This window comes from Macrosteles quadrilineatus, unplaced genomic scaffold (assembly GCF_028750875.1).
Source record: "Macrosteles quadrilineatus isolate MER2022 unplaced genomic scaffold, UCM_ALF_1.0 Scaffold_1__1_contigs__length_201487025, whole genome shotgun sequence".
NCBI classification, from domain to species: Eukaryota; Metazoa; Arthropoda; class Insecta; order Hemiptera; family Cicadellidae; genus Macrosteles; species Macrosteles quadrilineatus.
This window is the reverse complement of record NW_026542594.1, coordinates 10,550,848-10,575,497: the sequence shown is the minus strand read 5'-3', so window position 1 is coordinate 10,575,497 and position 24,650 is coordinate 10,550,848. Positions and strand designations below refer to the sequence as shown.

Here is a 24,650-nt window from a genome sequence, read left to right as displayed (position 1 = left end):
TTGGAGAAAGATTTAAAAAGCTCAATGTCTAACATCCGATATTACTACCAGACTTATTTTGTTACTAGGCTTTTATAATAGAACACCATCAAATTTCATATTTACACTGTAGTCCACTGCAACTTGTCACTCTTGAGTCAGAAGTATTGGATACTATCAGCTCATAGTGCTATTAATCGGGAATATAAGCTATCATAATCACAAATTTCAGCCCAATCCAACCAGTAGTTAATGCGTGATTGAACTTCAAACCAACAAACACATAAACTTTCATATTTATAATATTTGTATGATGTTCTAGAGGGTTCAGGGACAAATATATATATATATATATATATATATATATAGAGAGAGAGAGAGAGAGAGGCCTGTAACAATTTGAACAAATAATGTTGACTTTGAGGCCCTAAAACAAAGAGTACAGTAATCCAGATCAGAGTCTAACGTCAAATACTATGTTAAGTTAATTGGTACTTTTACTGTGCAAATACCTTTGGTTTGTAAGAAAATCCACTAAACTGAACGGCACACAAGGAAATTAGGCACACATTTTTAACAAGAATATTGTTTACTTTGTAAAGTATAAAAGTTAAAAAGCTTTGTTATGATGATGAGATCAAGATTGACTAGATTGTGCAGTAAGGCTTATTGACTTAGTAGGCAGTTATGAGAAGCTGTCTGAAACATAACAAAATATTATATTTAATAAGGTAATGAATCATATTAACTTAACCAGACAAAGGATTACCATTGACTATACTTATTGACTTATTATACATACATGATTACTTATTGAATGTAAATTTTAAAAGTACAGTACTATACAATATTACTCTTAATATTAAAAATACCACCCCTGCCGCAGCAAACCTGCCGTCTAAGCGAATTTCCATTTGCCTGAATTGATTTTCAATTAATCTATTTAAATAACATTAGGTTTAACGAGTACCTAGGTTTGCTGCTACAAGGAAACTAATACAGTGTGTTTTTAAGTAAAATAAATATAGCTTAGTATAGAATCAATAAATTTGCCAAGTTTGATCAAAATATATCCATTAACAAACAAAATACAACATTTTACAACATTCTCCATAAGAATAACATGGGAATTTTAAATTTACAATTTTTTATTTTTCTCCGTAACCAATTACAAAAAAACTTTGATATACTGAATCATTGGCTCTTTAAGAAGGTCTAGAGAGAAATTGGGAAATTTTATGTTTTGAGGGTCAAAAATGAGAAAAACCAATTTTTACCCCATAAAACCCGGTTCCCATTGTCCGATCATGCTGGTTCGCAAACTCATTTAATTTTATCCTGCCTTACACCTTCAAACCAAATTTTATCAAAATCGGACAAAAATTACTCAAGTTATCGAGTTCACGGACACATATATAAATCTATATATATTTAATATATACGAATGGTGTTTTTGGCCTCAGCGGACATCAAAATGAAAAAGTAAATCGGTCCCGGGCCTAGGTCTTACCGTGCCACCTACGGTAATAGCTACTTACTACAGTCTAACCTTGATATAACGAACCTCAATATAACGAATTCCTTGATATAACGAATTTTTTTAAATCCCCTAGAACTCTCCATAAGACACAATGTATATTTTACATCTACATAACGAACAATCCATATCAACGACCTTGATTTAACGAATTTTTCATGATCCCGGATAAAAATAAGACACCTCAATATAACGAATTTATCATTGTCAGAACCTCTACATAGCGAATTTAACCTCTACTTAACGAATTGTCTGCGTCTCTCCCTCGATACAACGAACAAAACCCCCAATATTGTTTTTGAAAAATCAGTTTCTTCATAAAATGAAATGGAAAGGTGACGTCAACGCTTGCGTAACATTCGTCTGCTCCGTTTTACACATCCCGGCCCGTCTGCTGTCATCGCTGCATTCACGCTATATGTTACAACTGAAAACTGATTTCATTCAATGAGGACTGATGACGACGTAATGTGTAGTAAGCTGTGATTGGGTGATAAGTAAATATGGTGAATTGTACAGTTTTTGGATGAAGAGAAACCTTAGAAAGATAAAAGAATAGAAGAACAAAGCAAAGAGAAAGAATAGCAACATCGTTATCTTAACATTCTTTTTACAAGTGTTTTTATTATCTTTAAGTTGGCTATGATTATACACTTGTGAAACGACTTATCTAATATTTTTATTATTTTCAGTATGATTTGTTTGAACTAAGGCAACACCAATGCTATAGTGATGATTATTACAGTATTGACATACCTCTGTCCTCTGTTGTGATTTAAAGCAGTACTGTAGCCTACCGGCCTATCATGAGCAGTAGCTTACAAAACTCTAAACTGTTTTCTTTTGTTCTTTACGTGGTTTATTGCTATAAAATACATTGTCACGATTGCGCAATATTAAAGATCCCTTCCCTTTAGTACACCGGATAATCGAGGTTCTACTTTAAAATGTAAACACTGTTCACTGTAAAGATTTTAGCATATGCTACTTTAATTGTGTTTTAATGAGGCCATTGAGGTCCAATCCCGACCTATATTGACTGATGCTGGTTCTGAACCTCGACTTAGCGAAATTCCTGCAAACCTAACCTCTATATAACGAACCTCGTTTCAACAAAATCCTTGATATAACGAATATTTAGTTCGGTCCCTTCAGATTCGTTATACCGAGGTTGGACTGTATAGGGAAATTCACTGAAATTGCCTCTGAAAAGAAATTTATACCCTACATTCCTTGCAGGTAAAATCCTACCACATTTTATCAATGTAAGTAAAAGAGAATGTTGTGGATGTAGTAGAAGAAACACTTTAACCTTACTCTAATACGAGCTCTAGGTCTAATTCACAGGGTGTCTAGTTTATTTCCATTATAAAATTCAAGACTAATTCCAGACTTTTCAAGACTAATTCCAGATTTTTCAAGACTAGTTTTTTCAACAATTAGTGGGTGTTGATACCAAAATGTATCGATTCTCGATTCTTTTAATAGCTTAAACAAATTTTCTAAATAATACTACACCAACCCCTGTCTTTGTCATAAAGTAGTATTATGATAATGTGGTGTTTTCAAGTAAAGAAATTATGCAGCAATAAAAAATTCTAACCAGCAAATTTGGTTTTTTTATCATGAAATCTTCCGCATACCGTACGTTTAGACATCATCATTGCAATCACGGCATAATCATGAACATTTCCCGCGGCCTTGTAGACATCAATGACATCATCGTCGTCTCCCGCGGTCTCGGAAACGTCATCGTCATCATCCGTGATCGCGGCAAAATCATGAACAATTCCCGCGGCTGTTTAGACATCACCTTCATCTCCCGCGGTCACGGAAACGTTATCGTCGACGTCCGCAATCACGGCAAAATCATGAACATTTCCCGCGGCCGTGTAGACATCATCGTCGTCACCCGCGGTCACGGAAACATCATCGTCGTTGTCCGCGATCGCGACAAAATCATGAACATTTCCCGCGGCCGAGCAGATACCATCGTCGTCTCCCGCTGTCACGGAAACGTCATTGTCGTCTCCCACGGTCACGGAAACGTCATCGTCATCTCCCGCGGTCACGGAAACGTCATCGTCATCTCCCGCGATCGCGACAAAATCATGAACATTTCCCGCGACCGAGCAGATATCATCGTCGTCTCCCGCGGTCACGGAAACGTCATCATCATCCGCGATCGCGGCAAAATCATGAACATTTCCCGCGGCTGTTTAGACATCACCGTCATCTCCCGCGGTCACGGAAACGTTATCGTCGACGTCCGTAATCACGGCAAAATCATGAACATTTCCCGCAGCCGTGTAGACATCATCGTCGTCTCCCGCGGTCACGGAAACATCATCGTCGTCGTCCGCGATCGCGACAAAATCATGAACATTTCCCGCGGCCGGGCAGATACCATCGTCGTCTCCCGCTGTCACGGAAACGTCATTGTCGTCTCCCACGGTCACGGAAACGTCATCGTCATCTCCCGCGATCGCGACAAAATCATGAACATTTCCCGCGACCGAGCAGATATCATCGTCGTCTCCCGCGGTCACGGAAACGTCATCATCATCCGCGATCGCGGCAAAATCATGAACATTTCCCGCGGCTGTTTAGACATCACCGTCATCTCCCGCGGTCACGGAAACGTTATCGTCGACGTCCGCAATCACGGCAAAATCATGAACATTTCCCGCAGCCGTGTAGACATCATCGTCGTCTCCCGCGGTCACGGAAACATCATCGTCGTCGTCCGCGATCGCGACAAAATCATGAACATTTCCCGCGGCCGAGCAGATATCATCGTCGTCTCCCGCGGTCACGGAAACGTCATCGTCGTCTCCCGCGGTCACGGAAACGTCATCGTCATCTCCCGCGATCACGGAAACGTCATCGTCATCTCCCGCGGTCACGTACGCGTCATCGTCGTCGTCCGCGATCGCGGCAAAATCATGAACATTTCCCGCGGCCGAGCAGATACCATCGTCGTCTCCCGCTGTCACGGAAACGTCATTGTCGTCTCCCACGGTCACGGAAACGTCATCGTCATCTCCCGCGATCGCGACAAAATCATGAACATTTCCCGCGACCGAGCAGATATCATCGTCGTCTCCCGCGGTCACGGAAACGTCATCATCATCCGCGATCGCGGCAAAATCATGAACATTTCCCGCGGCGTCGTCGTCTCCCGCGGTCACGGAAACGTCATCGTCGTCTCCCGCGGTCACGGAAACGTCATCGTCGTCTCCCGCGGTCACGGAAACGTCATCGTCGTCTCCCGCGGTCACGGAAACGTCATCGTCGTCGTCCGAGATCGTGGCAAAATCATGAAAATTTCCCGCGGCTGTTTAGACATCACCGTCATCTCCCGCGGTCACGGAAACGTTATCGTTGTCCTCCGAGATCGTGGCAAAATCATGAGAACATTTCCCTCGCCCGTGGAAACATCAACGTCATCTCCCGCGGTCACGGAAACGTCATCGTCATCTCCTGCGGTCACGGAAACGTCATCGTCATCTCCTGCGGTCACGGAAACGTCATCGTCGTCTCCCGTGGTTTCAGAAACGTCATCGTCGTCGTCCACTATCGCGGCAAAATCGTGAACATTTCCCGAGGCCTTGTAGACATCATTCGCGGTTACGTAAACCCAAGACGACGATCGCGGCAAAATCATGAAAATTCCCGACTTTGAAATCAAATTTAAGACTAAATCCCGACTTTCAAGACCATTTTTTAATTCAATACTAATTCCCGACTTTCCCGATTTTCCCGACTACTAGACACCCTGAATTCAGCTCTGTGTCTGACTTTCTAGAAATCTAAATAAAGAGTCTCTCAGTCAAGAAGAACTTTCATTGTTTTGGACAACTTTCTATCTACAGTATTCCATTCCTTTTACTAAAATATAGTTTGCTTTATCCTACAAGAGCAGGATGTAGAGTAGGTGTTCATGGTACAAGCATGACAGTTCCTGTACAAAGATTGTTGAGCGTGTTAAGCTTAAGTTTTAAATTAGGGACTTAAGGTCCATTTCCTATCCTGCGACTGCTTTAATGCAAAGTAAATGCAACAGTTTCCTATCGAGCGTCTACAGCCGCGCTACTGAAGCGACTGGAGCCGCGCGGCTGGAGCTGTCGCGACTGCACTGCTCCGTGAGCAGTTCAGTCGCGCGGCTGTAACAAATTTATAGTTTATACATACGAAGTTTGAGGTGTGTACCTTCATAGATGATTCAAAGTTGATGGAACTGGTTCCTCACCACCCATACGTTCACCCCCAATACTTGAAGAAGATGTCTCTGAATAAGAATACTCTGAAACCCCTATTTTCACCGTACCATGAACAATGGATTAGGTTTTTCATTGTTTTTTACGATGCACATTAATAATTCCTTTTCCTCCTTTTCTCCAAGTAATATATTCGCTGCCAACTGTGCTTATTCCATGACGGTCAGTAGTGCAATTTCACTAGTCACTAGTCGTAGGAGTCGCGGCATAGGAATTGAGACAAGCGTCACCAGCCGTACGGCTCTAGACACGCGGCTATAGTCGTAACAGCCGCAGGATAGGAAATAGACCTTTTTAAGTTGAAGAACTTGATTGACAAAAGTTACCACCTCAAAAAAACTTGTAATTTGCAACACATCTTATTTAAAAATTAAAAAAATATAACATTGGCCTAATGGGTTACCAAGTAGCCATGTTGGTTTTACCATATACAAATAGAATTAAATATAGACCGACTGCTGTCAATTTTTCAAAATAACAAGGAAAAGTAAACAAGTCTTGTAACATATGTTTACAACAAGCCACCCACCATATACTAGAAAATTACTACACATAGTACAAAGAAAAAAACATTCAACTGTAACTAAACTGTTAAATTAATTTTGTTATCTATTTATTTATTTTTTCAAGGGGTTGGCGGTCTCTTTTAACCTTGCATTTACCCATCCACATGGGCTATGGACCTGTACGTGGATTGCCTTTGTGGGTCAAGGAATGCAGCTGGTGTCTTCTGTGATCTATCCAAGCCAAGGCCTTTGATTGTGTCGATCATTCGATATTGCTTCAAAACTACATGAATATGGAATTTCAGGAAGTTGTCTTTCCCTAATTAGATCATACCTTTCAGATCGGAAACAAAGAACTGTAATTTCTGATGGAGAAACCAGGCATTTCTCGCCAAAAAAAGAGCATTTTCTGCAAGTGAAAGTGCCATTTCAGCTTTTTTTTGCTGAAAGTGGCATTTCTCGCATAAAGCTTGCGGTGCCTCAAGGCTCCATTTTAGGTCTCCTTTTCTTTTTAATTTACATAAATGTCCTCCCTAAAGCTATTAAATAGAGATCTGATTCTGTTTGCTGAAGATACTACTGCAATCATTAAAGAAAATAGTAGAGAAGAGCTTTTTACATCCCTCACAGAAGTTATGAAAGAAATGGAAAATAGGTTTACAATAAATTACCTTAAACTCAATGTTGATAAAACCCAAATTATCAAATTTTCAGCCAGAAATGAAAGAGAATTAAATAGTTTTTCCAATTTAGTCCATTGAAATAAATTCCTAGGTATTCATCTAGATGAAAATATTAACTGGAAGGTGCATCTAGATGTTATACAGAAAATAATTTATCTGCATCATCTGTCTTTGTCCACTTAAAAGAATGTGTCACCATAGAAGTACTTAAAATGGTTTATCATGCATATGTAGAATCCATCTTGAGGTATGGTGGGATTGTGTGGGGACAGGCAACTGATGCAAAAACTATTTTCAGACTTCAGAAAAGAATCATCCGAATTATGACTAATTCCCACCCCAGAAGTCCTTGTAGATCACATTTTCAAAATTTAAAAATCCAAACACTCACAGGACTATACATATATGAACTGTTAAATTACATACACAATATAAAAAATAACCTCCTGGATTTATTCAAATTCACACACAAGTATAGTACAAGAAAAGAAACAATTTTTAGATTACCAAATCACCGTTTGACCTCATTTGAAAAAAGTCCTTTGTACGCAAGTTTAAAAATGTATAATAAACTACCAGTATATTATTAAAAAAATGAGTTCAAACAAGTTTCAAGAAACATTGAAAAATGAACTACTTGAACGTGTGTTTTATAAAATAGAAGAATTTTATAACCATCCCTTGAGTTAAGTTTTTTCCTGTTACTTTGTACTTTGAATTTTTTAGTCCAGGCTCAATTTTAACAGTGCACCTGTTCTATATTTTATCCAATCTAGAAATAATTTTTTGTGCTAATAAATAATGTCTAATGTCTAACGTATCCAGCAAAGCAAAGGGTGAGCCGGTACAGTACAATGGTGCACTGTACTGATAAAAAGTAGCGGCAGTGGTCAGGATCCGAATCCACGACATCGCTGCCTTGGGCCTGAAGTCCGTGACGCTACCGACTGAGGTACTGACTCACCAATACTATAATATTGTTAATTGTTATGAATTTGAATGGCAGTGTTGAAGATAATGTTTGGCTTGAATAATAATTTTTTTGTTTTGTATATGCTGTGGTTGATCTTCTGACACCTCGTAAATTTAAAACTTCTCAACTGTATCCATGTATTGTCGTTTATTACAGAGTACAGTTTTTTTTTTTTTTTTTTTTTTATGGGGAGGAGGTAAAAATGCATTTACGCACACTGAGGTGCTCAATGGCCACTCAGTAGTGCCGGACTCCCGCGGGCTCATTGTCCCCGTACTGGGAGCGTTTCATAAAGTCCAAATTTCACAAAGTCCAACGGTTAAAATATTAAATAAACAGAGCGTTTCACAAGGTCCAAATTTCATAAAGTCCAAAACTATAACATTCAAATAATCACCGTTTCACAATGTCCAAATTTCACAAAGTCCAATGTTAAAAAATCAAATAAACAGAGCGTTTCACAAGGTCCAAATTTCATAAAGTCCAAAACTATAACATTCAAATAACCACTGTTTCATAATGTCCAAATTTCACAAAGTCCAACGTTAAAATATAAAATAAACAGAGCGTTTCACAAGGTCCAACGGTACAGTCTGGGCCAGAAGTCTCTACAGTGGTTGCCACGGTCAGATAGCAGGCACCGTCCACCGGCGCTCAACTACTGATTACTGATTACCCCCTGTTGCAGCAAACCTAAGTACGGTACTTGTTAAACTAATGCTATTTAAATAGGGAATTAATGTGATAATTTTAAGGAGATATTCTAGTGTAAATCAAATAAGGGAAATGGAAAATCGATTAGTCTGCAGGTTTGCTGCGGAGGGGGTGAATACCACTACTTTACACTCTTTACAACGTATCTACGGACCCACAATGATGTTTTGTGACGCGTGGCAACAACACTAGGTAGTGTAGTGCCTACATACCGAACCACGGCAACCTCTGCAGCGACTTCTGGCCGAGACTGTACCGTTGGACCTTGTGAAATTTGGACCTTGTGAAACGCTATGTTTATTTGATATTTTAACATTGGACTTTGTGAAATTTGGACATTGTGAAACGGCGATTGTTTGAATGTCATAGTTTTGGACCTTATGAAATTTGGACCTTGTGAAACGCTCTGTTCATTTGATATTTTAACGTTGGACTTAGTGAAATTTGGACCTTGTGAAACGCTCTGTTTATTAATAATTTAACCGTTGGACCTTGTGAAATTTGGACCTTGTGAAACGCTATGTTTATTAATATTTTAACCATTGGACTTTGTGAAATTTGGACCTTATGAACCTCACCCCCCGGACTACCGGCTAAAAAACCCCCTCGTCTCCTAGGACACTAGCCTGGAACTGTTTCGCACATTACTTCGGGCTAGGCCTTTTATACTACGCCCCTAGGGCTTCTGGTTTCCTCAGAAAACTAAGGCCGATCGAGGTCGACCTTCTTATCCCGAAGTATGGCCTCAACGAACTGCTTTACACAGTTCCAGTTTCCTTCCCCCTGGAGCATAGCTCCAACGATGTTGTCGGGAGTAATGTCGACGCCGATCTCGGAGATCAAGGAGGCTCCGGCGGACATGCCACCTTTCGCAGAAGAAGAAGGTATGCTCAGCCATCTCTGCAATGCCAGGACAGTACATACAGTCTGAGCTGGCAGCCTTCCTCATTCTGTGCAAAAAGGCCCGAAAGTACCCGTGACCCGAAAAAAATTGAGTCAAGTAGTTAGTACTCAACCTCACCATGCTCCCGTTCCACCCATGGTCGGATGCTAGGAATGAGCCTGGCGGTCCAACGTCCTCGGGACTCGGCTTCCCATTCACGCTGCCAGCGGTCGAAACTGCGGTTGTGTTCTTCTCTGGCAGCAGTCTCTCTATCTACTTCAGGTCTCCTGCGGTAGATCGCCTGTCGCTCCCTCACGAGATGAAAGACGAGGATGACACTGGCAATCACCATGACTGCAGGCTCGGAAACAGTGCGGTAAGCGGAAGCAACTCGCAAGGCACCTCGACGCTGAACACGGGAGAGCCTGTCACGGAAGACACGCCTCTCCAGCACGTGGGCCCAGATTTCAGTGCCGTACAAGAGTACTGATTGGACGGCAGACATCAGTAGGCGGCGTTTGCAGGAGCGGGGGCCGCCGACGTTTGGCGTAAGTCTACTAAGGGCAACAACTCCCTTAGCGGCTTTGTCAACAGTTCGCTTTATCTGCTCGCCGAAAGACATTTTGCCGTCAATCATAACACCAAGGTATTTGACATACGGCTTGGTCTCCAATTGGGCATGGCCTACATGCAAAGGATGGACGGTGGGAATTATTTTCTTGGTTAGGATCATGATCTCTGTTTTTTCAACTGCCAACGATAAGCCGTGGTCCCGCATCCACTCGTTGACACGGAGCATCACTATACCAAGTTTAAGCTCTGCTTCTTCAACGGTTCTGCCTGCAACCAGAGCAGCGACGTCGTCGGCGTAGCCAACGAGTCGGGTCTCGTCTGGCATTTCGAGTCTAAGCAGACTGTCGTAAGACACGTTCCAGAGATCAGGTCCAAGGATCGATCCCTGTGCAGCCCCAGAAGTGACAGAGATCCGACACTGACCTTCAGTGGTGTCAAAAAGCAGGACGCGGTCTGAAAGGTAGGACTCAATCATTCGCAATATGTGAGGAGGGACGCGGAATGTGTGTTCGAGTGCCTGTAGCATGTCACTCCACCTGGCGGAGTTGAACGCATTCTTCACGTCAAGAGTGACGAGGAGAACTCAGCGGCGCGACCAATGACTGTGGTTCTCCGCACTCCGCACTGCCTCAACTACCTCTTGGATGGCGTCAATGGTCGAGTGACCAGAACGAAAACCATGCTGCTGCGGGGACAAATCACCCGCAGAGACGATAGCCTCGGTCAGTCTGACACGAATTAAATTCTCCATCACTATGCCAACAGTGTCAAGCATACACAGTGGGCGGTAAGAGGAGGGGGTTCCCGGTGCACTCTTCGCCTTGGGGATCAGGACAAGGCGAACCACCATCCACGCTGTCGGGAAAACGCCGTCCGCCAAACAGGAGTTGAACATATCCAACATAAGCTTTGGATTGTACTCAACGCGAGCTTGAGGATTTCCGCAGGAATGCCATCAGGCTCTTCGATTCCTGAGGGATCGGACAGCGGAGGTAAGTTCCTCTTCCCGAAAGGGTGGAAACGTGCCAAGATTCCTAAATTCTCTAGTTGGTCGCACTGGGTGCTTTGGAAACAACGAGTCAACGACAGCAGCCATGGCAGTAGGATCCATGACCACAGGTGGTGAACGAGTCCCTAGCTTATGGGTTACTATCTTGTAACCCGTCCCCCAGGGGTTGTTGTCGACGTCCTGACACAGTTGCTTCCAGCACCTGACCTTCCTCCGGTTGATTGCACCACGAAGATCTCGCCTGGCAGCCTTGTGCTCTGCCGATCTGGCATTGGCTTCAGGCCGGTTTCTGGCACGCTGCGCTGCTCGTCGGAGGCTAAGGCATCTTCGCCGGAGTTACGCAATCTCGGGTGTCCACCAGTAAACTGGCTTCTTCCCACGACAGGTAGAAATCCTGGGCATGGAACAGTTGCACGCCAATGAAATGAGTCGCATTGTCGACGTGGCACGAAATTCGGCACTTCCGATGTCCCCAACAGTTTGATCCCCGATACATCCCCGAAAGGTGTCTCGGCAAAGACAACCGAGGTTCCAACGTCGAGGCGGGTTGGCCGAGTTGGCATATGGACGCCTACGCTCGGGAAGTACCCCGAAATCAATTCCTTGGTGAACACTTGCAGAGTAGTCCTCGGAGACACGTCAGTCAGAAATCCGATTGGCTAGGCCTTCAGATGCCAGTGAGATGTCAGGGATGGTCTCCATATCCAGGGCGACGGAAAGTGGAGACATTGCCAACGTTCAGAACATGAAGACCCAGCCTGGCTGCCATCTCTAAAACACATCGTCCCCTTGTGTTTGTTTGGGATGAACACCATTCAACCGCCCTAGCGTTGAAATCTCCACAAACAATCACCCCACCATCGACGTTCAGGATCCCGTCCTCTAGAGAGTCGACCATCTGGCGGTACTCTGCTATGGGCTGGTTAGGTGTAAGGTAGCAGGAGAAGAAAGTTAAACCTCTGCTTCGCACCCACACGAAACCATTTCCCGCACCGGAATCTAAGATAGGTACCTTCCCGGGGTCAAGGACCCAGATGGCCGCCGTCCCAGAAACATCAGGAAACCACTGAGGAGAGTGTCGGTTCTGATATTGCTCACTCAGCAGCAAAATATCGGCGCCTTGCTCGGTTGCGAATTGGTACAGCAGACCGTCAGCTGTCCTGCTCCTTTGCATGTTAAGCTGAAGGGCACTTATCATTTCTGGGTGGATTGGCGGATCTTGTGCAGTGCTTGCTTATAAGCAGCACAACGGCTTGATCCCGCAGCGTGCTTAATGTGTTCGTTCTTCAAGCCGGCCTCTGTGCACAGGACGCAAGATTCAGCGGAGCTGCATACATTGGCCCTGTGATTTTGGCCGCCGCACTTGTAGCACATATTGCTTCTGTCGGGACCTTTGCAGCGATTAGCTATGTGGTTAAACCCCAGGCATTTATAACACCTTGGGGCTACGAGCTTCTCGCGGACCCGGCATCTCACCCATCCGACCTTTATGAGCCCTTCAGCTAGGAGTTTTCTCCCATCTCTAGCTCCCAACGTCAATATCGCCATCTTCTGCCCTCGAGAGTTGGCCTTTGAGACGAAGATCTTCATCTCACTGGGTTCCCCGAGAACAGACTTAACTGCAGTGGAGACCTCTTCCTCAGTCGTGAGTTCGTCGAGATCCCTCACTTCCAATGTTGACTTAGGCTCAAGAATTTGCACCGAGGCGTTTGCACCAAGGATGGATTGCAAATCGGCCCCGAATTCTGCCTTCCTCCCGGAGGAATGGCCAAGCTCTACAAGGAGATCGCCAGCGCTGGTTTTTCTGAGCGATTTGATAACAGCGCCCTTCTCTTCGGGCTTCACCTTTTGACGTATCTCACCAAGCACGTCAGCGTATGTCTTTCCGCTTGTCGGCTTGATTAGAAGAGCGTCAGGGCGTTGTTTAGAGGCTCTCCTTTTCTTGGGCTTCTTTGTTGTTTCGTCACCAGGCTGGACAACAGACTGCTGAGGAGGGTTCTTCTGCTTGCCCTTCCGTTTCGCAACCGTCACCCACTCTCCTGGTTTGTTTCCGTCGACCTTCTTTTTCTTCTCGGTCACAGGCTCAGCTGGGCTTGAGGCGGCTCGCTTAGAGCTGGCCGCAGTTGAGGACTGAGACGTCTGATGTCGTGGCGAGGTCTGCGTTGACGAAGAGACGAGGGTCCTTTCACACGACTTCCAAGACTTGTGGAGATGAAGGATGTGGTTAAGATAGGACTCCAGTTTGGTAATCCCAGTCTTAACGTCTTGGTTCACGTTCCTCTGTCTGCGTGTCGCTGACTTCATCTGACTGAGAGTGTCAAAACACTTTGTCAGGAGGTCCTCCTCTTCCTGCCTGGCCAGTGCGATAACGGCCTCGTATGGCGAGGTCGTTTTCTCACTTCCCTGCTCTGGCAGAGTTTCCAAGAGAGGCGATGGATCGGAACTCGGAGTGAAAGGACGGGCGCGAACAGGGGAGCGACTCAAACGTGAGCTCCTCCTGAACGGGTCAAAATCCACTTTAGGTGTCGTTTCTGCCTCTTTTTTTGGGTTAGGGAACCCGAAGTTTTTTCTTGCACAATTGAAACGTTTTCTTTTTGCTTTTTTTCTGCCATATTTTCAAATGTTTCCCCCCCCCCTCCTATGCTGTGCCCTCGTGAGAATTATCACCCTGGTTCACCTCATGCACGGCTGTACTCCATGCCCTGCGCCCCCCGAAACCCAGAACGCTCCAGAAAAGGCAGTGGCCTCGGCAGAGCCCCCCCAAAACCGCAGCAGGGCCCTATCCGGTCGCCATCCGGCACTACTACGGCCAAAGAGATTTTCGCCGGATGATAGGGCAGCCAGGTCATTGCCGGCTAAGCTGACCCGGGCCCCTGTACTATACGGCAGCCTGGGATGTGCAAGAAAGACCCAGTTTTTAAGTTGTACCCTCTACCTGAACGGACGTCCAACGCATCGGGGGACCGAAGGACACGGAGCCATACACAACAATAGACCAGGGTGATTTGGAAAAAGAAAATTGGTCTATTGATTTTAAGCGGGAAATGTTGGTATGCAGAGGAGACGCTAAAAGAATTGGTGCGCTCCCCCCCCCTTTTAGTCGACTCTTACGACGAGCAGGGGATACTGCGGTCTATTCTAATGCCGGAGCCGCACAGCAACAGAGTACAGTAGACTCTCGCTCATCGGGACTAATGTGGCGGACGTCCGGTCCAGAGTACAAAAAATCTGGACTATCAAGAGTTGAGCAAATATTCGTAAATTTTGCCGTTACAGCGAGCAGTTACGTCAAAACACGTGTTAATACTATCGGGAGCATCTAAAACAAGTTAAAACTCATTGTAATAAATTACAGTTGACTGCTGTACTGTATTGATAATAATGTAGTGTAGCCTATTGCGGGAACTGTAAAAAATAAAGCAATTTACCATACTGTAAAGATAAATTGTTTACAGTACAGTACAGCAATGAATAAACATCACTAGAGTAAAATAATTAAGTTACTGTAAGGAAAAACACAACATACTGTACAGTACTACATTTTATACAATTACTGCATACGAAATTTATTTCAAATAAAGTAATGTAAACGGGAAAAAAAACTTAAGTCACATACTTTTAGGAAGTTAACTGTCATAAAAAAAAAGTTACAATTGGGAAATTTAAACGTTACAAACTGGACGTAAATAACAAATACATTTTAGACTTTAGACAGTTATTACTCTATAAGTTAAATAAAACATCAAAAATGTACTGTAACGTATTCTAAAACCTTTCAGTTCAGTACAACTTTTGAAAAAGTGTCTTTGATACTTTGATTAAAGTGTCATCATTGTTCATCCACTCTAATATGTCACTTTCGTTCACTTAATCACATCCAGGTATTTTCTCCAACAGTGAGACAACATTTTCTGTTTCCACTTTGTTCTCATCGTGTTAAAATTCCCTGCCATCGATTTCCTTGAATTTGTTACCCTCTAACAATACGGTCTAACAGAGTCTTCCACGATGCAACGATCGTCATGGGCCAGCCATTCCAGACGATTCCCATCCTTCAACCATCCACCTAATTACATCTAAGATGTCAATTTTCTTCTAAGCTGTGATGTAATCTTTATCAATGTCTATTGCCGATGTGATATGGGGTAAGAAGTCAGTGGCGGTATTTCAACTTTAGTGCCTGAAGTACCCCTTGGTCCATTGGCTGACAAAGGGGAGTGACATTTGGCGGCAAAAAAAACAAAAAAAAATGTAAACAGCTTTAATGTCCTTGTCCATTAACTCATCAGCAATGGGATGTGTCGACGCATTATCTAACAACAGAATCACTTTCCTTGGCAAGTTGTTAGCTGCTAGACATTTTCAACACTTGGAATAAATTCAGTAAAAAACCAAGTCTTAAAAATGGCTGAATTCATCCAAGCCTTTTGCTGGTTAGTGTACCATAATGGCAACACTTCGTCTTTCTTTAAATTCTTGAATGCTCTAGGTTTCTTTGATATTCCGAATAAAGCTTTTTCTGTAATGTTGCCAGTTACATTGCAGCAAGCTAACACCGTAACCCTTTCCTTGCTTTTTTTGTACACCGGTGCAGCGGCTTCTTTTTTTGAGGAGAGCGTTTTAGTGGGTAAAATTTTATAATTCAAGCCTTTTTCATTGCAGTTGTACAGCTGATTGCCGGTAATTCCTTCTTCATCAAGGAGATTATGAAGGAAAGTCTTAAATTTTGGGACTGTGTCTTTGTTTGCAGATAAAGCTTCCCTACTTACTGACAGTTGCCGAACACTATATCGCTTTATCCAGCGATCTAACCATCCATCACTGGCAGCAAATTTTCCATCATCCCCCTCAATTTTACGTTTGAAAAACTTTGCTTTCTCTTGGAGCATGGGACCATTAACAGGAACACCTTTAACTCTAAATTGTTTGTGCCACAAAATTACGCCTCTTCAACTTTGTTATGTTTACCTGTACACATTGTTTTCCTCACCTTACTTGTGCTTACACTAGTAGAGGTGCACCATTTTTCTATTTGTTCACAATTTTTCCTCCAGTCCGAAACAGTACTTGTCCCAACACCCAGTTCGCCGGTAACTTTTTTCGCTGTTTCAAATGAACTTACAAAAGACATTTTGTACTGGAACGATGGATTTACCACCTATCGATAATTGTTGGAAATCCACCATAATTAATGGACAAGAAGTTATGATTGTTGTTAACTGAGATTTTGTGGATTTGCCAATACAAGTAACATTGAGTTTACCAGTGACACCGGTACAGTGGTGTAAGTGCGGGTGGGCTCGCTTATTGTTGCGGTCACGTTCACTCATCTTGTTGTTATGCACAGAATAAGCGTACTACTAGTTTAGTCAACACCTTGCTTAAATTTGTATAAAGTTCTAAATTTGTTTTTATTAAAAATGAAAAGTTTAGTTTTATTTATATTTTTTTTCTTATATATATATATGTATATATATATATTTACCAATATTATTAATTATATATGTTAAGATTTCTGAAAAATTATTTGTATGTATTGACTTTATTCATAAATGTACATACCGGATATTACTGTCTGCGAGAGTAAAGAAGTCCCTTGAGCCAGAGCGATACGCAGCTATGTTTGGAGGGTTAGGCACTATTTGCAGGCGCTAAGCATCTGGGCGCCTCGCCTCGATGTCTGTTTGTAAACAACTGTTATAAACATAATACTCAAAGCTTTGTTTTGGTAAGTGGATTATCATAATGTGGTCACGTCCTATTATTCAGTGCAGTCTCGTGTGTTCGCGTAGTGAATTCGTTTTGTTTTGGAAGGTCCTTGTAGCTATGGAAAAAGTGGTGCTACTATACATAGTGGAGAGAGGGATTTAATTAGACGAGTGTTATGACAAAAAAAATTGAGCATTTAGCATTGTTTAATGGGTAATAAATAAGTGTAAAAACAATATTGTCTATTGGGTTGGTTACAAAATATGGTTGATCATTCAATGAATAACATATTTCTTATACAATACGTCATACGTCATAGGAGTTATTGTTATATGTTAACTGGTTTCTATTCTTTTAGAAGAATATATGAAGAATGCTTTTGGAGGAACCTTTAAATATTAAGAAAAATATTTTGGTGGATCTTTTGTGGTAAACACTTCCACGATTTCATCAGTGTTATGCAGATTAAATCTATGCTTTTTTTATAAAAACATCTGTTTGTTGAGAAGGCACGTTCTTAATTCAAACGGAGGCCCACCATAAAGCTGTGTAAGTTTTATTTTTCCCTTCGTCACATTGGTCATCATACCGTACTTCTGTGAAAATGAATAACCCTGTTTTGATAAATTGGTAGCTGGGTTACTGTTAAATCTGGAATCGCATGACATGCAGATGTCAGTTGTGTAAGCCTTATCAATTACATACATTTTTCTATATAATCTCTCTTCGGAATGTTAGGTGTAGTGGAATATACTTGTAGTGAACAGTGAACCTGGCTTTTATTCTATAACTGTCAGGGGCCAGTCAGGGGCAGTATACAGACCGAGACCTTTCTCTGAAAACCTCTACCAAGTTTCTACGCCCAGCCATTCTCTCAAATTAGTGGAGACAAAAATTTCAATTAAATATTTAGATTCCCCCATGTCAATCTTATGGGAGGAAACCCAACTTTGATGGAAGATCCTGCCCAAATTAATTCAGATTTCAAAAAATGAAAACCACTTTGCAAAACTACCGATCAGGGCTATTTTTGACACTTTAATCATCAAAATAGGTTCAAAAATGAGGAAGGAGTTCTGTTCACAAAATTTGGCTTAGCGTATCATATATATATATATAGATATATAAATTGTTACATTTAACTAAACAAAAACCATACATAAACCTGACATATATTTATAAAAATCATACAGCTTGTTTTGAATCTTGAAATAATTACCAGAAATGATAAAATAATTATTTCACAAGCAGATTAGTAAGCTTCTTTATTTATTCCAAAGTCTTAAACTCAAACTTTAAACAATTAAATTAATTCAATACAAAATATTTAACATGTGGTAAAACAAAACACAGTAGTTTAGAAAAAATATAATAGTCAGATCAAAAGGAAAATCAATGAAGTGAAAACATATTCAATAAAGTTCACAACATCCTCCCCCCATTTAAAATTGCTAAACAATTATGTGCAATTTTAAATCAGTAAAATCGCTGGGGCACTTTTACTTCTCTTCCACATCTGGTTTTCTTCTTAGCGAAATCAAAGACTTCGTTTTCAACTACTTCTTCTTCTTCAAGTGGTTTATTTTCTTTCATACACTCTTTTTCACAAGCTGTGATTTCTAATGGAAAAAGTCTTTGTAGTGGTCTTGACAAAATACCATTTCCAGTTTTTAGTCTTGCGACTCTGGAGAATCCATCTCTTCCTGGATATACATCTTGTACCAACCCCAAAGGCCATCTTATTCGTTTTGTGTTATCATCTCCTATCAATACAACTTCTCCAATAATGGGTTCTCTACTTTTCTTGTTTTTTCCATTGTGAACGAGTGTAGCCAAATATTCTTTCTTAAACCTGTTTCTTAGTGATCTTTTTAATTTGTTTATATAACACACTCTTTTATTCAAACTTAGACACTCAATTTCATCCAAATCGGATAATTCAGCTGTTGATGTTGGTTGTAAGAATAAGGCTGGTGTTAATGGTTGTAAACAGTCATCATCATTCGAAAGATAAGTCAATGGTCTTAAATTTACAGTTGCTTCACAATCACACAAAATGGTTGAGAGTTCTTCCTGCGTGACTGAAGAATTTCCCAAGTTTTGTCGTAAAATTTCCTTTACCACTCCAATAAGTCGCTCCCGCCATAAAAATCTTAAAGCGTCTCGGTCACTTTTTGTTAAACTTTGCAAGAAAGCTTTCTTAATATCTGAAATAACGCCTATTGGGTGTTTTCTAAACTTCATTAGAGCTGTAATTAGTTCTATTAAATTAGGTCCCTTTTCCAAACAAGAGTTAAGAGAATTCCCTCTACTATCGACAGCAGAAGCATCAAAGACTGATCGAACCCTAGTAGTCAAACTGGATTCTTTGACCACAGCGTGATGAGGTAAGTAGTGTACAGGTCTATCAGTTACAGAGGACTCAACAACCCTTTCAATAATGTTTGAATTTAACCACTCTGAAAATACCTGATCATACTCATTGAACTTTTCTAACTTAATCAACTTCTTGGTCACTGCATGTAGTCGCTTCTCGGCTGTAACTTTGTTGTCCATAAGCTCCGGATGGCCTTCAATCCATGGAAGAGTCACCTCGTACCTATTTTCACTATTTACTACAATAGTTTTGTTAAAATGCTCCAAAACATCTGATGCATTCACCTCCTTTGTTTTACTACCTGATGGATCAGTGATGCCCAAAACATCTAAACGCCATAGATCTGAAATGTCCATTTTAGCAAAGCAACTAATGCTAATAAGTGACTGGTTACTTTTTCCACATTGACCCATTACTGTCCATCCTAACACAGTCTGAACAGCAACCAGAGATTGATCTAGCTGTTCAATTTTACCTGTGAGAAGTTGGCCCAAGATATCAGCTCCTAGTAGTAACTGTATTTCTTCTGCTGCATCTTGTCCAATATCTGAAAGGTATATATTCTTCTTCTTTAAAATAGGAAAATACCTTTTTGTATCTAATCTGGGTATGTAATTGCAAATCTTGTCTTGATCAAGCACATTAACTGAAATGCCAAATTTACCCTTTGTGTCACGTAACTCTACTTGGTAAAGATTATGTGGAGTCTCTTTAGTTTTAATACCTCCAAACAAACCATGAACTATTAATTCCTCACCAGATTCTATTAATTTAAGTTTCTCTACACAGTCCTTAGAGATATAAGACCTTTGAGATCCAGAATCCAACAATGCTCTTACTAGTAAAGATTGCTGGTCAGGTCCTATTACTTTTACTAGAAGAGTTTGTAATAAGGTTTCCTTATTCTGATTTGCAATCAAGGACTCAGATTTGTCATTAATTTGAACACTTTCAATGACATTTGATTTGTCATAATCATGAGTATTACTGTGCATCATTTTCTCTAAACTAGGACACATTAAGCAGTAGTGTTTCCTTTTACAGATAGCACAGGATACAAAAACTTTACATTTATTACTGCTGTGACCTAACTTTAAACATGAGAAACAAGCTCCCTTTTTTGTCACAAACTCTCTCTTTTCTTTTAAAGTAAGCTTTTGTAACCCAGAACAGTCTTGAGTGTTGTGATTTCCTTTATTACAAAATAAGCATGTAGGCTTACTCACCACTGCAGAGCTGTCTGTAGCAACTATTGTAGATGCTGTAGGTAAAGGTAGTCCTTTCTCAAACTCACTTTTCATACCAGGACGTTGGTGACGGTAAGATCTCTTCTGTGGCTCTTCACTTGGTGTAATGTCTCTGTCGACTGCAAAGCTGTTCCGAGCAAGAGCTAAACGTTCTTCGCTTTCGACCTCGGAACGTACAAAATTCAACAACAGCTGTAAATAATTTGAATTAGATGACACGTTACCTTTAAATTCACCTAAGCCTATTTTCTTTGTTGTTCTGTACCGCTCCCATGCTCTGAGAGTATCAGTTGGTAGAGCAGATTCAACCAGTGGGTATAGCATGGCAGCATACTTATCTGATGTGACCCCGAGTGTTTCTAGGGCACGAAGTTGAGTCTCAAGTTTATCAGAAAGGGTTGAAAGTGGCATGATACTTTGTTTGTTGGCTTGTTTCAAAACTAAATTTAGTAATTCTCTTACATAAACTTCAATCAAAAGTTCATCACGTGCAAACCTGGATTTCAATTGTTCAATAGCCTTGATGTAATTTTCACCAGAAGGAGGAAAAGAATCTATTAATTCCCTAGCTGATGAACCAGGTTTCAAGGATTGAATTAAATATTGAAATTTGTCTTCAGGTTTAATTTCACTATCTTCATGAATCTTTTTGTACTGACCCCAAAACCCAATCCAATTCCTAACATCCCCATCAAATGAAGGTAATTGCAATTTAGGCAAATGAAAGTTACGGTTTGGTCTGTAAATGTTTGACTCACCATTGTTGGTAGGTGTTTTAAGAAACATTTCATACTTAGCCTTCATCAGGTACCATTTCTTCTTGTATTCTTCTTGTGTGTCCAGTTCATTGTCCAGATCAGCATCAGAAGCATCTTTCATCAGCATTTCATCAGAGATTTTCCCATCCATAGCCATTAACGTGGTTATTTTGTCTTCAATTAGGGAAAAGTTCACTTTTATTTTAGTTTCTTTATCATTCATTGACAGGTCTTCATTATTAAATGCTTCTTCCAGTTCATTATAAACTTTGGTGAATAGCCTTCTAATCTGTGATCTTTTCTTTTTCATAATTTCTAGGCCTTCCATATTGTTATAAACTATTAAATAACCCAGATGTCTTCAATTAAAGAAAAGGTCCTGTCACGGTCGCCAAAATGTTTTGAATCTTGAAATAATTACCAGAAATGATAAAATAATTATTTCACAAACAGATTAGTAGGCTTCTTTATTTATTCCAAAGTCTTAACTCAAACTTTAAACAATTAAATTAATTCAATACAAAATATTTAACATGTGGTAAAACAAAACACAGTAGTTTAGAAAAAATATAACAGTCAGATCAAAAGGAAAATCAATGAAGTGAAAACATATTCAATAAAGTTCACAACACAGCTATTACATACAAAAACTAAGCCTAACAACTAGCAGAGTACAATGAAGACGGCTCTAATTGTCGCGCAAAACGTTCAAGTGTAACGCCTTCAAATTACCAATAGGCCAGAGCTCAGGGGACTTCTTTCCTCTCACGGACAGTATTGATTCTGATTCTGATACTTCGTCTTGACCGGTTGGACTCAGTGGGGTGGTGAATAAGCGGTAGATGAAACTATTGTATAATGCAGCAGTTTAATGGTTATGTGGATGACGTAATAACGAATGTATTGTTTGATTTGTAGTAGTTGGTTTAGTGTATATTTTGAATTGTAACTGGCTATTGTTTTTGGTTATGGTGACGTATAGGAAATTAATGGACTTTGTTTCTTCTATTCAAACTATCCGGAGGCCATTCCATCATAAAATAGAAAACTTGTGAGTTTAAACTGGCCTATTCATACAAAAAGGTCCAGCTAAAACTGTTTAAGATGTCTTGTTAGTGGGTGATGATCATGGGTTTTCCCAATTGTGAGAGAAGATGATGTTGCCCTGGATGTGGAATATGTTCACAATATCATCATGATCGTAGAAGTTGTTCTCAATTTTGCCGTGTCAATAGAAGATGATCTAGTTTTTGCTGTGACCACTGAAGATGTTAAAGCGATATCTCCATGACCGCAGGAGACGTTTACTATTTCACCAAGACCATAGAAGACAACAAGGAGGAACTTCAACAAAAAATATGAATCAAACCCTTGTGTAATAGGAGGGTCAGATATTGTAAAAAGGAAGCGTTTGACAATGTTGTGTGAGTAGGCTGGCAGTGTTGTTAAACAATAACTTGTTGTGCTGACCTACAGAAGGCTGTTGCTTTAAGTAGGCCAGTGCACTTGATCAAGGGGTCTGTTTTGTGTGGAGTGGTGAGTGTGGTGCACCGGAGGACAGGGTTCTGCTGGGGGACCATAAGAGCCCTCACCAACCTTATCCCACCACAGACTTGCAGACTAGCATTCGCAAACCTAGGAATCCTCACAGTGGTGTCTCTCTACATACTTAAAACCATAAAGTATGTGAATGAAATAAACCCCCCAAGAAACCAAGACCTGCACCACTACAACACCCGTCATGGCTCCAATTTTGCCCTACCAGTTCACCGAACAACTCTTTGGGAGAAAAAACCTTCCTACACCAGCTGCAAACTGAGGAACCATCTACCTGACTACCTGAGAGACTTGACTGGCAACAAGTTACACCAGGAGTTGAAGAAGTGGCTAATCGCAAGACCCTTCTACTCAATAAAGGAATTACACTATTGTAATTCTTAACAAATTAACAATAAAGAATATTGTATTGTATTGTAAGACGTTTACGATTGTAATGTCACCGTGGAAGATAATCACAATTTTGTTAAGTTCGCGGAAGATCTTTTTCTTTATTTCTCCATGACCAAAGATGTTCCAGATTTTACTGCTAAATAGGGCAGATCATATACAGAACTGTATAAACCATCAAACCGATTTTAGTTTTATAGTTAATATATAAAAAAAAAGACAACGGTCTTCAAAGCAACCTAATTTAATCCCGAGATCAAAGAACCAAAATAATTGTTGACCCAACACAAAGTAAAAAAAATCTAGCCAGAATACACTAAAAATATTAAGAATAAGTTACTAACTTGTAACTAACTGTGTGGTGTATAGATAACCACATCTTCATCATCCGAATCGCTGCTCATGAGTTGTTTGGGGGTTGACAACACCTGAAGACTCAACTTGTTAGCTGTTGTAGTAACTGGTGGCATCTCCTCCAGTGACATTGTGAGACCCCACCCTACAACAATCAACCACAACACGTGAAGACTAAACTTGTCAACTGTTGTTGTGACTGGTGGCACCTCCACAAGTGACATTGTGAGACCCCACCCTACAACAATCAACCACAACACGTGAAGACTAAACTTGTCAACTGTTGTTGTGCCTGGTGGCATCTCCACAAGTGACATTGTGAGCACATCCCTGCAACAACCACAACACGTGAAGACTAAACTTGTCAACTGTTGTTGTGACTGGTGGCACCTCCACAAGTGACATTGTGAGCACATCCCTGCAACAACCACAACACGTGAAGATTAAACTTTTCAACTGTTGTTGTGACTGGTGGCATCTCCACAAGTGACATTGTGAGCACATCCCTGCAACAACCACCACAAGTGAAGACTAAACTTGTCAACTGTTGTTGTGACTGGTGGCACCTCCACAAGTGACATTGTGAGCACATCCCTGCAACAACCACAACACGTGAAGATTAAACTTTTCAACTGTTGTTGTGACTGGTGGCATCTCCACAAGTGACATTGTGAGCACATCCCTGCAACAACCACAACACGTGAAGATTAAACTTTTTAACTGTTGTTGTGACTGGTGGCACCTCCACAAGTGACATTGTGAGCACTGCCCTGCAACAACCACAACACGTGAAGACTAAACTTGTCAACTGTTGTTGTGACTGGTGGCATCTCCACAAGTGACATTGTGAGACCCCACCCTACAACAATCAACCACAACACGTGAAGACTAAACTTGTCAACTGTTGTGACTGGTGGCATCTCCTCCAGTGACATTGTGAGACCCCACCCTACAACAATCAACCACAACACGTGAAGACTAAACTTGTCAACTGTTGTTGTGACTGGTGGCACCTCCACAAGTGACATTGTGAGCACATCCCTGCAACAACCACAACACGTGAAGATTAAACTTTTCAACTGTTGTTGTGACTGGTGGCATCTCCACAAGTGACATTGTGA

General features: G+C 41.1%; 1 protein-coding gene across 2 annotated transcripts in view; it reads right to left on the bottom strand.

Annotated features, from left to right (window-relative positions):
• Positions 1 to 595: 595 nt before the first annotated feature.
• LOC129005134 (ADP-ribosylation factor-like protein 13B) overlaps positions 596 to 24,650 on the bottom strand; it is a 96,922-nt gene continuing 72,867 nt past the window's right edge. For both annotated transcript variants that reach the window (XM_054433954.1, XM_054433959.1), the window contains exons 9-10: positions 23,520 to 23,674; positions 596 to 678 (exon numbers count right to left, since the gene is read on the bottom strand). In XM_054433954.1, coding sequence (XP_054289929.1) covers positions 23,526 to 23,674 — 149 coding nt within the window. In that variant the 3' untranslated portion in view covers positions 596 to 678; positions 23,520 to 23,525. The remainder of the gene's footprint in view (positions 679 to 23,519; positions 23,675 to 24,650) is intronic.